The sequence below is a fragment of the Sciurus carolinensis genome, chromosome 8 (genome assembly GCF_902686445.1).
Source record: "Sciurus carolinensis chromosome 8, mSciCar1.2, whole genome shotgun sequence".
In the NCBI taxonomy this organism is placed as follows: domain Eukaryota; kingdom Metazoa; phylum Chordata; class Mammalia; order Rodentia; family Sciuridae; genus Sciurus; species Sciurus carolinensis.
The window spans coordinates 1748011-1763283 of record NC_062220.1 but is presented as its reverse complement, the minus strand read 5'-3'; the positions used below and the strand labels follow the sequence as shown (position 1 = coordinate 1763283).

The 15273-nt window shown below is 37.1% G+C and overlaps 1 protein-coding gene across 8 annotated transcripts in view; it reads right to left on the bottom strand.

The window, feature by feature from the left end:
- Lmbr1 (limb development membrane protein 1) overlaps positions 1 to 15273 on the bottom strand; it is a 169433-nt gene that overhangs the window by 77014 nt on the left and 77146 nt on the right. For all 8 annotated transcript variants that reach the window (XR_007109804.1, XR_007109803.1, XM_047561137.1 and 5 more), the window contains one exon: positions 14772 to 14875. Coding sequence is in view for 5 of the 8 variants with exons in the window: in XM_047561137.1 (XP_047417093.1) it covers positions 14772 to 14875 (104 nt within the window). In the remaining 3 variants the exon portion in view is untranslated. Of the gene's footprint in view, positions 1 to 14771; positions 14876 to 15273 lie in introns of those variants that run through there.

The following is a 15273-nucleotide window of genomic DNA, read 5'->3' as shown; positions in this document are numbered from 1 at the left end:
ATGCCCAGAAGAGAAACTGCTGGATCCCATGGTAACTACTTCTAATTTTCTAAGGAACCACCACATTTTTCTGTTGGCAATACCTTTACACATTCTTACCAATGACAACCAAGAATTCCAATCTCCCACATCCTCACTAATGCTTATTTTCTGGATTCTTTGCTAATAACTATTCTAGTAAGTGTGAAGTAATACTTCATTATAGTTCCGATGTTTGATAGATAAGTTCTACCATCCTGTTCTTCAAAATTACTTTGGCTAGTCTTGGTTTTCTGCTTTCCATAAAATTTTTACTGCTTGCCATAAAAACCTCTTAGTATATTAGAATAGTATTGATTCTAATGAACACAGAATATCCACCCATTTATTTAGGTCTTCTTTAACATCTTTAAGCAGATATTTTGTTTCCATACATTGGTTCCATTAAGGGTTTAAGCACTGTTCATTAGATTTATTTCAATGTACTTAATCTTGCCTAAAAGGAATAAAAGGAATTTTTTATTAGATTTCTTCTTTGTTGCTGGTATTTATTGACTTTATATATTAATCTTATGTCCAGTTTTCTTCTTAAATTTTCTTATTGGAAATAATAAAAGATTTTGGATTTTATAATATCTTCTCAATAATCATCTGTTAATAATGATCATTTGAATTTTTGGGATTTTTTTTTTCTTGGTCTTTCCATATCAGTTCCCTGATCTGTACAGTGAGGGCTAGCTATTGGGAAAGGTCACTAGAACTGCATCTGCCTAGAAAACCAGTAAACAAAGCAGTATCACAATCTTGGAGGAATCACAATAATTACTACCACCATCAGAGATTGAAAAATGCAGGGGAGGCAATTCTAACATAGTGTTATTTGAAATAAAAATATTTGCAATGACATTTCAATTTTAAATACTTTAAACATGCTACCAATAAGTATTATGCCAATTATTGGCTTAGGGTAGATATTTGTTATCAAGTTAAAAAAATTCTCTTTTGTTCCTACTTTGCATTTTGGGGTTTTTGTCGGGGTGTTTTTGGGTTTGGTTTGGTTTGAGTTTTTTCAGTATGAGGGATTGAACCCAAGGCCTTGCTTGTGCTAGGCAAGCACTCTACCACTGAGCTACATCTTCTACCCCTTTTTACGTTATGTTGGTTGAGACGGCAACTCACTAAGTTGCCCAGGCTGACACCAAGCTTGCCATCCTCCAATGCTAGTCTCTGGCATAGCTGGGATTACAGGTACCTGGGCCCCTAATTTAACCATGAATATATATTGATTTTATTGAATATCTTTTCTCTTTTCAGAAGCTCACTTGTGGTTTTTAAAATCATTTTCATGTTCCTAATATGAATTATAGTCATATACCTGAATTTTTCAGGAATTACTTGCAAATATTTCTTAATAAATCCAAGATCCAAGCTATCTATTTTTAACAAATAAAACCAAACTCGGTATAAATATTATTCTATTTTCTCTGCTTAGCATTAATTTTGAAGTTCTAGGGCCATCTTGATGTGTTATATAAAATTTTTGATCAGTCAAATACAGAACACTAATTCTGTGAACAGTAACTGAGTAGCTCTGCAGATTTATCATCTGCAACTTTACTAGTATACTCCTCATTACCTGTATTTAAGCATCAATGTCCCTTATATTTATGGTAGTTAACAATCCTCCATTATGAGTATTGGATAAGCAACATAAGATTAAGAATTTTTAAAAACAGAAACATAATACTCAAACCCACTGTTGTGGCTCACAGGGTTCAGTGAGTAATCAATTAATTCCTGAAACCTTGAGCATGCTCCCTGATCTCTCAAAGTATCTGGCGTTCTCACCAAATGACACATTCACAGGTTCACAACATGCCTTAAAAAATATTTATAATACCTATGAATACATATTTGTCGACTTTTTAAAAAATAGGAATATCATTATAATGAGGTATCTTTATAGAATTCAACTGCAGGAACATTTCTGTAATTTCTGAAAGGTTTGAGAATCATTTGTTGTAAATATTCACAGGGTAAAAAAGACTTTTTGGGTTCTACTATCAACTCCACTACTGACTATATACCCTGGAAATTTCATAAGAAAACTAAAACTTCAAGACATTATGTATGAAATTTTGCAATAAAATATTCCTTGATTTTTGCTCAGATATTTTTAAAATACCAAATGAAATAAAATAAAATACATGAGAATACTTTAAAAATAATAAAATAGTAAATAATCTTCAATGATGCCTGAATGCAGGGGGGAGATCTAACACCTGTTTTATGTAAGAATTGGATTGGGCATGCAAGATTTTAGGTTAACAGTAGTAACAACATCCTCTAAATATACTTCAACTTTTCAGCAACTATATAACAAAAACTACCAGCTGACAGCAGGGTTGGAAGAACTCCAGCCATGAGGCCTTCCAGACCTGCAGACTGCACAGGGAGCAAGGCAGCACCAGATGAACAGAACAGGGTCCTGAGGACACAGTGGGAAGAAGCAGCTGTGAGCCCCCAGCAGAGGTCAGGTCCATCCAGGACAGCTATGGTGAGGCTGAGTTCCATCCCATCAACAGGGCAAACACTCCAGAAACTGTGGGAAACAATACATGTGGTTCTAGACACATAAAATCCTAGATTTACCCAGTTAGCTGAGGAACCAGGGTTGGGCTTGGGAAGAAATTCTGTCCTATAAACAGAGCTTAGGATGGTCAGGGGTGGGCAAAGCTTCAGAATCAGTAAACCAAGTTGCAATAAAATAATGCAGCAATCTAAGAGTCTTATTTTGTGTCAAGGTTCTAAAACATCAGATCCTGAAATGCAGTGCAGGAACCCATCTCTCCCCCGGCCCCACACACAGGGCTGGGCTGCAGCATGCTCAGATCCCACACCCCCTTGACAAGCTGAGGGGAGACAACTGTGCTCAGCTTTCACACTTGTCTCCCTCTCCCTGCACAAGGACTCTGCCCCAGTATCCTAAGTATTCAAGTTAAAGACACATAAAGGAACAACCACAATACTGACCCAAAGCAGTTACAATTATAGAAAGCCATTAGAGAGTGTCAGGACCATCCTGGAGACAATACTCAGGAGAAGGGCTCTGCCAGGCAGAGTGGTGAGGGACAACTGATCTCCTGGCAGAGGGAGTGTGTGAAGGAAGCTGAGAAAAGACAAGGCCTGTTCTAGGAGAGGTGAGTTGGTAGGGATACAGCACAGGGCAGGCAGGAGCCTAGGGAAACACATGGCTTAAGACAAACGGGAGCCAAATTTACAGAGGGTCTTATGCACCAGAGTTTGGACTATTTTGTTGGCAATCAGAAGCCATCAAGGACTTTATGGAGTTGAAGTACATATACAACTAATTTTTAAGAAAACAAAGCTAAAAGGCACTACAGCAGTTACTTCGTATGGGACTGAAACTGGCTATAGAAAAAAAATAATGATTGAAATAGTCCAAGTGAGAAACAAGGAAGCCTGAATCAATACAACGGCAGAAAGAGAAGAAAAATCTTTTTCTGAATATTGAATCAAAATATTTTAAGTCATCTTATGCAATAGATTCTCATCACAACATGAAGTATTTAATTACTTTCTTAAAAATTACATCAGAAATATAGCTTGAATTCTGTGTGTTTAAAAAAGGATATAAAAATCATTAACTGTTATTATTCTGATACCTCAGAAAAAGCTTTAAAAACATTCTAAGCCTTTCACAAGTCTATTTTAAAAAATCAACTGCTTATAAAAATACTCATTGATGTACAATGCAAACATTAATTTTTTTTTTTTTTTTTTTGCGGTACTGGGGATCGAACTCAGGGCCTTGTGCTTGTGAGGGAAGCACTCTACCAGCTGAGCTATCTCCCCAGCCCAACATTAAATATTAAGTAATTCCAACTGAAATAATTTTTAAAAATTTTTTTTGTTTTAATTAGAATAGAATGCACTTTGATACACCCTATATAAATGGAGTATAATTCTCATTCTTCTGGTTATGAAGAATATCATGCTAAGCAAAAAAAGTCAATCCCAAAAGACCAAAGGCCAAATGTTTTCTCTGATATGCGGATGCTAATTCACAATGGGGAGGGTAGTACGAGGGAAGGATAGAGTTACTTCAGATAAAGGGGATTGAAGGGAGGGGAAGGGGCCTGGGGATAGGAAGCTAGTAGAATGAATCAGACATTATTACCCTGTGTATATATATAACCATACAATAGATGGGGAAAAAAATTTAAAGTATAAAATACTTAATTCTAGCATTATAAAACTAAATTTTCTTCTTTTCCAATATTCCAAGAAATACAGGAAATGTTTCCCATAAATTCTGATCATTTCAATACGTTTTTATTTTAACTTTGAGTGTCGACATACACTTTTTTTTTTTTTTTCACTTTGCCTGCTAGTCTTATTTTCAATCACTAAAGACATATTTACATACATGTAGTTTAACATTTTGGTTGCTTTAAAGTTCAGTCACTACTGAACCACACTTGTCTTTCTAGATGAGAAATTCCTTTCTTTAAACTGAAAGTGCAAACCAATACATTATTAAGTGGTATCACTGTCGGTGACTTAAAGTGGATAAAGCACAACCTAAAATTTTACCTAGGTAAAGCTATCAAATAATTGTACTGTCTTTGATGTGTCTGAGTACACAATATCTACTAATATATACTAGTGAGTCAAATTAATGGATTGTAGATTGATATTATGTACCAAATTTCAGCTACATATTGGCAAACATTTCATAAAGATCAAAGATTATCCTTGTGACATGCTGAATAAATGATTTTATAGACAAATAAATACAAGAGAAATGCTACATAAAGACAGGATTTTAATAATACAAACTCTAGCCTCTTGGTAAGCACTTACCTGGCAGTCATGTGATATCATAATTACTTAAAAAGTCTCTAGTAGCATTAAGTCTGACATCTAACTTCACTTTCAAATAACATTCCTTTCGACCAAGGGTGGGTAATTTTCAATTCCCCCAAAAAGATGTTGGAAAAGATCCTAATTAACAATGATTATTTCTATAAAATGGTGTTGTGAATATTGGAAGTATTTGGGGGCCAGCACAATTAAAAGTATGATTAGTTTAAAATCTGTACCTGGTGACTTTTTATTTCTTCCCTACCAAAACTTTCCTCATTTAATAAAGAGGCCTGAACTATGAGACATTAGTTAGTAATTTAATTATCACATAAAATAAAGTTCAAAATTTAGTTGCCTATTAAACATGAGACCTGTTTTTTACGACCTGTACTGTTCTAAGATAAAACAGATCCTGTTTCAGGATACATAAACAAAATCTGGCCATGCTGATGCCAACATAACTGCCTGTGTCACTGTGCTATGACATAAGAAGTCGTCCTACACTAACTTTCCTCACACATTTGACACATTTGAGCTCTTTGTGATAACTGCTGCCGATAATGTGTTCTGGGCATTTCACCAACACCTTAAGCCAGATCAGGACTTGAGTCTGGCTGCTCTGAACTCCAAAATGCACAATTTTTGCCATTACACTATTATGCAAATAAAGAAAGAATCTAGCCTTAAATACAGAAATCCCTAATTATTCTATAGATGGAAAGAAAGGTGAAAGTAATAGGTAATGGTCCAATTTAAAACACTACTTTCACAAAGTGTATGAGAACTGAGTAATGTTTTAAAAAAAAGCAGCTGCTCTTCAACGGTATCATACATGGTGACTATAATTTAGTGCCCCCACAGGCAACTGCACTAAGAGTGATGAAGTTGATGCTGTTTCAGGAGCTAAATGAATTTTCACTCAAAGTCTTTATCAACTCAAACCATTCTTAAAGGAAACAAGCACCCATCCTCTGTCCCCTCAAGATGATGCTTTCCTCCTTCCTCTGAGTGCCTGCATGTGAGCCTCCCTGTTTAAAAGGTTCACCTATATGCCTCCACCGCCATGCCTTTCACGGCAAAGGGGCAACTCCTAAGGCCTCCAGTGCAAAGCACTGCCAGATGGAATGTTACCAAAATAACCATTCTCTGCCAGGCATGGTGGCACACACCTGCAATTCCAGTGGCTCAGGAGGCTGAGACAGAAGGATCATGAGTTCAAAGCCAGCCTCAGCAAAAGTGAGATACTAAGAAACTCAGTGAGACCCTGTCTCTAAATAAAAAATACAAAATAGGGCTGGGGATGTGGCTCAGTGGTTGAGTGTCCCTGAGTTCAATCCCTAGTACCCAAAAAAAAAAAAAAAAAAGAAAGAAAAAAAAACCATTCTCGTCCACACTATTACTGAGAAGAAACCAGTGCTCACAATTGCGGGAGTGTAGAGCAGGTAGGTCTATTAATGCATTATTCCAGTTTTTTCTTGCAGGTGTCGGGAGAATCAAATTAACACATAACAATAGTTAGTGAGATATGACTTCATTTTCTGTAATAAACACCAAGATCAAAACATGCCCAAGTTAAATTTCCTTGAAGGGTTCCCAGCAGGAGCCTTCCTCTTGTCTGTGATTTCCTCTCACCCACCAGAACCATGCCAAATATGTGCATGTGCCACTAACACTAAGCAGCACTTCCTTAATCACTCATTCCCAACAATTTATGGATCATCAGTGGCAAAAAAAAACGAGCAAAAATAATGAAAGAATGCAATGAAAGCTCACAGAGACAGAGGCTGGACTTCCTACTCACTTCTCTTTAAGATGGAGGCCTGAGACAAATTAGCCACTAAGGGGAAAAGTCATCTGGTCATAAAATACAGTACAGGGTCACTTTTATGTAAGTTTGCCAAAAGGGACATAAACCAGGACAATCTCAAACTGTGACACAGGACAGAAACATATTAAAAAATCTTTGTTCCTCCTCCATTGTGCTGTCATGTTGCTCGGCTTTATGGACGTCCCGAGCGCCAGCACAGAGCCTCTCGTCCCACCTGGTCAGTCTAATTAATTAAGAAAGGAAGTCACCTCAAATTTTGTACTTTTTGCTTTTATTATTAAGCACTTGTTTGAAGTTATAGGAGTTAACCTCTTAATCCTACAGATCATGTGCTAGTTCTGGACAGTCTAGGATGTCTGCGTGGTTTGGATAATTGGTCAGGATGTTGCTGTCGCTGATGTTAAATTTCATACCAGGACTTCAAATCAAAGATAAACATTAAGGTGAACACAATATACAATTACTCCCAGAAAAATCCTGGGCTTATGAATTAAACTGTCATTACACTTATACAATAATCAATTTGAGTTTTTTCCCACCTTCATTAGTTGTTAATCTGTTTTCTCATAACATTTAATTCAAAATTATGTTAAGATACAATATGCAACAAATATATTCCTAAGTCTCATGTGAACACCAGCCAGAGATGATACCTCTAGAGTTCATGACAGAATCAGAAGCACCTCCTGATGACTGCGCAGTTCACCTAGAGGACTTTTCTGAGGTAGAGGGAGAGAAAAACCACAGCTCTGATCTGAGGTGTGGCAGCAACAGCAGCACTATCTGCCCCCAGGTGACCCAAATCCCCAAGACCCACAAATACCCTCCACTAACGAGTAACCAAGCTCAAAGCTGCAAAGAGGCTTCTCCGCCACAGAACAAAACAAACCCAATGATGTACCTTTCTGTAGCAATGAAAATTCAGATGTAAATACAGGATCAGGTTCCAACGCACATGAACAAACACCATGCGTGATGTAGAACATGTAGATAACAGCAAAAGAATCTGCATAAACACTGAACTGCTAGCAGTTTAAGATCTAAATAAAAGTTAGCTTCTTACTAAAAACTTTCATCAAAACCATTTCTATTCTCTCAGACTTAAGAATTAATAAAGGGAATAGCAAAAAGATGGTCCTAATAAAATAGAAACACACACCACAGTAAGAAGAGAGAAGAAAGGCTATTTAAGGCCCTTAAAAGGGCATGGTCAACCCCCCAGGCCTAAAATGTCCTGTTTGAATTAACATAGTGGCTTAATTAAAAACTAAGTAGAGAATTCTGCTTAATTTGATTTTCAATTCAAGCTCTGCATCCGCTCCGTGGCCAGTGGCCAATTTCCGCATCTCGGCACGATATGCAAGGAGCTGCTTTAAAATCGATTGCCCAGGGGACTCCGTGGGAGTATGGTGGGCCATGTGCCACTTAGGGAATACACCAGACTAGACATAGTAAAACAGAACCAGGAGGGTGGCCATGGAGGAAAAAAGGAAATTTAACTTAATCATACTACAAGTTCATCAGACTCAAATTATTGGGGGGCATCTGCCGTTAGAAATGTTCTACCTTCTTCAATACCAGTCAGAAATGAGTGTGTCAAAGGTAAGCAATGATGAACAACTTTATAGGAAAACACATGGATACATATGCTTATTAGGCAACTCAAGCACTTTATGACTATGGTTGATGATAACATTAACTTCAATAAAGCAGCAAAGTTTGTAGTTCTAATATAGCCTACAGTGCCTGCAGAGAGCCACATATCCTGAGCAACACACAGCGCTGCACAAGTAAACACCAAACGATCCTATGCTGCAGAAAGACATAGCATTGCAACACACAAATTGACTCTTTACCCATTTAGACTTAAAGTGCTAATAACCCCTGCAACTTTCAAGTAATTGGTTTCAAAACTTCAAAAAAAAAAAAAAAAAAAGAGCCTTTTAAAATAACATGACTTGATCACTGAAGTTTAAAGCTTTCCAAAACATTTCTACTAGGGTCTAAAATGTACTTTACCTTCAAGAAGGTTTTTTTTTTTTTCAAAGTATGCTACCTTTAATGCTAAAACTGATTTATTCTGCTTCAGTCAATGCCATTTCAAAATGTGAAAAACAATTTGGAATTTTAAAACTGCCCACAATAATAATATGTGAATAATTACGAGCTGACTCTACTGTATTTGGTTTCTTTCTGAACACATATAACATTAATATAAATAATATTAATAAGTAAAGAATAAATAAGAATATTTATTGGTTGAATGCATTTACAGACTACCATGAGGATAATGGTAGTTTAATAGTAGTTAACATTTACAGTTACATTAAATGTGGTCCTGGGATACAGGCTTTACATAACAATCTTGTCTTGTATAATCTTGAAAATAATACAGTAAGGTAAGAATCTTTATTGTAGCCATCTTATAGAAAGGTTCAGATGAAGTAATCACTCAGGCAGCTGTCTCTAAAGCCCACTTCCTCTTCCTTACCTTTGTGCCCTCCCTCCTTCTTCCCTGGCCTCTGCCCCTGGACGTGCCCATACATGCAAACTCCCCACTCGAGAGTTATTCTCCCTCCTCTGCCTTCTGGCCACAACCCCCTCACTCTCCCTCTTTTACTAGCATGAGAAACAAAACCTTTAAATTAGTCACCACAGCACCTATTCGTTCTAAACTTCCCAAGTCAGATTAATGATAACCATCAGAGTTCTAACTGCCCCCCCTTTTAAAATTTGTTCTAATGAGTTATATGTGACAGCAGAATGCACTCTATTCATCGTACACAGGTGGAGCACAGCTTCTCATTTCTCTGGTAGAAACATACACCTTGTAGAGTCACACCATTCTTGTGATCATATGTGTACCTAGAGTAATGATGTCAATCTCATTCCATCATCTTTCCCACTCCCATGCCCCCTCCCCTCCACTCACTGCCCTCTGCTCCAAAGTTCCTCCATGCTTCCCTTGCCCCCCACATTATGGATCAGCATACACATATCAGAGAAAACATTTGGCCTTTGGTTTTTTGAGATTGGCTTATTTCACTTAGCATGATATTCTCCAACTCCATTCATCTACCTGCAGATGCCATAATTTTATTCTCCTTTAAGGCTGAGTAATATTCCACTGTGTATATATACACCATGGTTTCTTTATCCATTCATCTGTTGAAGGGCATCTAGGTTGGTTCCAGAGCTTAGCTATTGTGAACTGGGATGCTATAAATACTGATGTGGCCACATCATGTAGTACGCAGATTTTAAGTCCTTTGGGTATAGACTGAGGAGTGGGATATCTGGGTCAAATGGTGATTCCATTCCAAGTTTTCTACAGAGTGTGATTGCACCAATTTACAGTCCCACCAGCAATGTATGAGTGTACCTTTTTCCCCATATCCTCGCCAACACTTATTGTTGCTTGTATTCTTAATCGCTGCCATTTTGACTGGAGTGAGATGAAATTTTAGAGTGGTTTTGATTTGCATTTCTCTAATTACTAAAGATGTTGAACATTTTTTCATGTATTTATTGATTAACTTCTGTGAAGTGTCTGCTCAGTTCCTTTGCCCATGTATTGATTGGGTTAATTGCTTTTTTTGGTTTTTTTTTTTTTGGTGTTGTTTTTTGAGACCTTAGAAGATGGAAAGATCCCCTATGTTCTTGGATAGGCAGAATTAATATTGTCAAAATGGTCTCACTACCAAAAGTGTTACACAGATTCAATGCAATTCCAATTGAAATCTCAATGTCTTTTATCATAGAAATAGAGAAAGCAATGATGAAATTCATTTGGAAAAATAAGAGACCTAGACTAGTCAAAGCAATCCTTAGCAAGAAAAGTGAAGCAGTAAGTATCACAACGCCAGATCTTAAACTATACTAGAGAGCTATAGTAACAAAAACAGCACAGTATTGGCACCAAAATAGACAGATGGTACAGAATAGAAGACACAGAGACAAACTCACATAAATACAGTTATCTCATACTAGACAAAGATGCCAAAAACATACATTGGAGAAAAGATAGCCTCTTCAACAAATGGTGCTGGGAAAACTGGAAATCCATATGCAGCAAAATGAAATAAATCCCTGTCTCTCACCCTGCATAAAACTCAACTCAAAATGGATTGAGGACCTAGAAATTAGATCAGAGACCCTGCGCCTAATGGAAAAAAAAAGTAGGCCCAAATCTTCATCATGTTGGCTTAGCACCTGACTTCCTTAACAAGACTCCTAAAGTGCAAGAAATAAAATCAAGAATTAATTGCCCCCTTTTTAAATCCTTCACTGGGTCTGGGAATTACCGGTCTGATAATCACAACTGTATCACACAAACATTCAACATTTTAGTTCCATCTGAGGTCATGAAGTTCACTGGAGACCCCAAAGTGTTTTAAGAGACTAACATGGTCAAATACGTGCTTAGGAAAGAATATTCTTCTAATCATTTATAGAGAGACTAGGAGAAAAAAAAAGAAAAAAAAAAACATAAAGGGAAGAATTATACAACTGTTTATTAGGTAGTTGTAACATTCCCCTTCCTCTTAAGTCCCTGTTCAGCTGATTCTCCCTTTTGACCCTAAGTCTTCGAAGGGGAAGAGGAGAAAAGTAATGTCACTGAGTTTTGTCAGTTTTTTAAAATCCAACAGAATGGTGCTAATTCTGCTTCATCATATGCAGCCAAGTCCCTTCCCTGGATGGCTGGTTCACGACATGTAGGCAAGTCCCTTCCCTGACTGGCTGGGCACTTAGAGATAGCTGAGCCCCTTTCCTGGATAGTCAGTTCATAAGAAGGGTGGAGTGGGCTATCTGTCACATGCTATTTTGAAAAATTATCTAGCTAACAATTAGAATTTCACAGAGAACACTAGGTAGATACTTCCACAACACCAAACGTGAACATATTTAACACTGAGCAGTTCCAGCTGTGTTTCACATTTGGAAACACTGCACAAAAGGCAGTGTTAGGAAAAGGTAGAGCTTTCATATGGAAAGCAAACATCAACAGGCAGTCTTGGTGACACAGATCAACATGTTCTGTTGAACAGAGCTGGATGCATGACTAACTTGCATAGTAATCTCTCTACAAAGCACAGTGCCAAGCACTTCCTGGCGATGTACTCCTGATGTTCCTTCCCTTAGTGACATATGTAGAAACTCTAAAATGTGTAATTCACTTAAATGAAAATCCTTTGCCAGCTCCCTATTGTCTACAGCAGGAAATCTAAACTGCCTGGCAGAGGATCGGTGCTTCCAGAACCTGACCCTGAGGGCTACTTGTGCATCGCAACTCTCATGGTTTACATCTAGGTACCAGTCTTCTCCCTTGATTCAGTTAGAGCTCTGGGTCATGGCTCAAGCCTGGAATGTCACACTCTAAAACACTGCTGATGGGTCAGCTCCCAGCTTGATCCCAGTGGGCCTCCTCCTCACAGCCTGCCCTGAGTCCGTAGCAGAGCAAGATATCCATTTCTTTCAGCATCTCCCTTAGCACCTCATGAATAAGTTCATCAAACTGCATCTGGTTTGCAACTGTAATTTCTCCATCTTTCCTTGAAAACAGGGGACCCATTTATTCATTTGTGTCCCCGGAAATTTCCTATAACACTAACTAGTACAGAGGAATTGCTAACTCCTATAATAACTAACTAGTAGACTGCTTCATAAAACTCTTGAGTAAACGTCCATCAAAAGCTCTAGCCTTGCCAGGCGTAGTGGCACACACCTGTAATCCCAGCAGCTCAGGAGGCTGAGGCAAGAGGATCACAAGTTCAAAGCCAGCCTCAGCAATGTTGAGGCGATAAGCAACTCAGTGAGACCTGTCTCTAAATAAAATATGGAATAGGGTTAGAGATGTGGCTCAGTGGTTGAGTGCCCTCAGTTCAAACCCTGATACCAAAACACACAACAACAAAAACAAAAAACTCTAGCTCAAAACTCCAAAATTCTACAGAAGCCACCATCTCAAGCGTCTCCATTGCCCCTTTTCTGCCGTTTCGTCTTTTTAGTTCCACATAGTGGTAAGTATCTTATAGGCCATTCTCCTGGAGCTCTCTGTCCCTTGGCTTCCAGGAGGTCACCCCTTTTCCTCACGCTAGCTGATAGTGTCACTCAGAACTCTTCCGGGCTCCTCTCCTCTGACCGTGTACCACGTCCACGCTCTGTCCTTGGCCACCTCGTCTTCCTTGCTGGCTTTATTTGTGCTCCCCTGAGTGCTGACTGTGAAGAATACCAACCTGAGGAAGGTCAGACATGACCCTAGATTTTCTGTTCTGGTTCTATTTTATATGTGTGGCTCCTAGACAATCTGATACAATTTAATATCAATTTTCTCCTTATAGAAGAAGAGTTTGAACTAAATCCCTTTCAGCAATAATTTGTATCACTTCTTCAAGAAACTATAAATCATCAAAACCATCAAAGAGCTTTCTAAGTTGAAAGAATATAATTTTTTAACAGTACATGATTTTAACTGCCAATCTTAGTAATATACCTGGATAAAAAAATGTCCAACATACAAAAGTCAGTTTTATCAATGTGAGGCTTGACTGCCAAACACATTCATTCATTCTGATCTCAGAACATTTACTAAATATGAAGTTAACTGTTACTTTTCAGCTAACTGTAACATGTTCACATGTGGAATAACAGCCAGAACTCAGAACGATGAGTCTGCGGGAAGAACACTGTAATCATCACCTCAGTGATTCACTGCATCCTTAAAATGTATGGTATTTAAGGTTTAAAGTCAGAAGAACTGCCAAGGGCTAAATAATTTCACTTCTAAGATCCCACACAAAGTTACATAAAATAAAAAGTAATAATAATTCACATGCAGTTTACAATTTCCCATGCCAAATTTCCTAAATTAGCATTATAGTATTATTCAATAATAAGATATATCAGCACATTTCATTCCATATACAACATATTGAATAGAATTAAAAGCCAGAAGGCAAAACATGCTAAACTATAACATTAGACTCACTTTGTCAAGTTTTTTAAATATATTAACTACTTAAATCTTTGCCTTATATTCCAAAAATTTATGACAAAGAACTACATAGATTATATAGAGAATATAGTTTATTTTTCTTTAAAATACTGTATTCAAAGACAATGTGGCATATATACGCAATGGGATATTACTCAGCCATAATGAAGAATAAAATTATGGCATTTTGCCAGTAAACGGATGGAACTGGAGACTATCATGCTAAGTGAAATAAGCCAATTCCAAAAAACTCAAGGCCAAGTGTTCTGATATGCAGATGCTAACACTCAATAAGGGGGGGTGGATAGAAGCTAACTGCCTTAGACAAAGGGGAATGAAGAGAAGGCCGTAGGGATGGGAATAGGAAAGGCAATAGAGTGAATCAGACATAACTTTCCTATGTGCATATACGAATACACAACCACACCATGTATAACCACAAGCAGGGGAGGTTATACTCCACGTATATATAACATGTCAAAATACATTCTGCTGTCATGTATAACTAAAAAGAATAAACGATTTTTTAAATACTGTATTCAGGGATAAGTACTTCCTCTTTTAAAGTCTTGATTCATTTATGAAGTTCCTGAGACATCTCCCAGTTTGTCCTTTTCTAAGCCTTCCACATTTACCTAGATCTGCTATTCTTAGTATCCTGGGAATATGACTACCTAATAAAGCATATCCAATTTTAAAATGTGCTACTGCCCTGAAAATATTGTATGTGAGATAGCTTTTACATCAAGATGTATTTTAAGATTTTTAGAATCTCATATCAAGCTCTGAAATTAAATGAGATGACCTAAGAAAGCAGTAACACCAACCATATAGGTTTATCCATTCCAAAGGAATACTCCACTAGATTAATGCACAGCACAAACATATGCAGGATTTAAAGAAAACTTTCCCCATGAACATACAAAATAATTCATTATGCAATATTATCATTGCTAAAATGTGGTTTTAACATTATTTATTAAACTTTTTATAATCTATTCAAATGCTTGTTTGTGCCTACTTCTTCTAGTTCAACATAAATGACATTTACTTCTTAATTCCAAAACTCAATTTACTTACCTTTTTCAGGCCAGCAAAACCTTCTGACTCCAGAAAGAAAAATGCAAAGGGCATCAACACAAATAAACAAAGGTTGGAAAAGAGAGAAGCAAGATTCCACAAACCTGTAAAGAAGTTAACAAAAAAAGAAGAATCTCAGGTTAGATATTGACAGGCCTTTTCAAAGTTCACTAAATGATGATGTTAATCAACATCTATACCTTTTAATACTAAAAGTAAACATAAACTTGAAATAACAAATAATTTAAACTTAGAAAATAACTGCATATTTGTTAAACATTAACTTTGTAACTTGTACCTATTGGGAAAGGCCAATACAGAAACTACTTTTTCCTAGTGCCCTAAAATAAAATAACTAAAGATATGACGGTACAGAGATCCAAAGGCACAGGTCTTTAGACACGGAGGCACCAGAATATTTAAATTAGAGCCATTAGTATTTACTGAGCACTTAATAAATGCCAGATACTCTAATCATTTTACATGCATAATCCCATTTAAG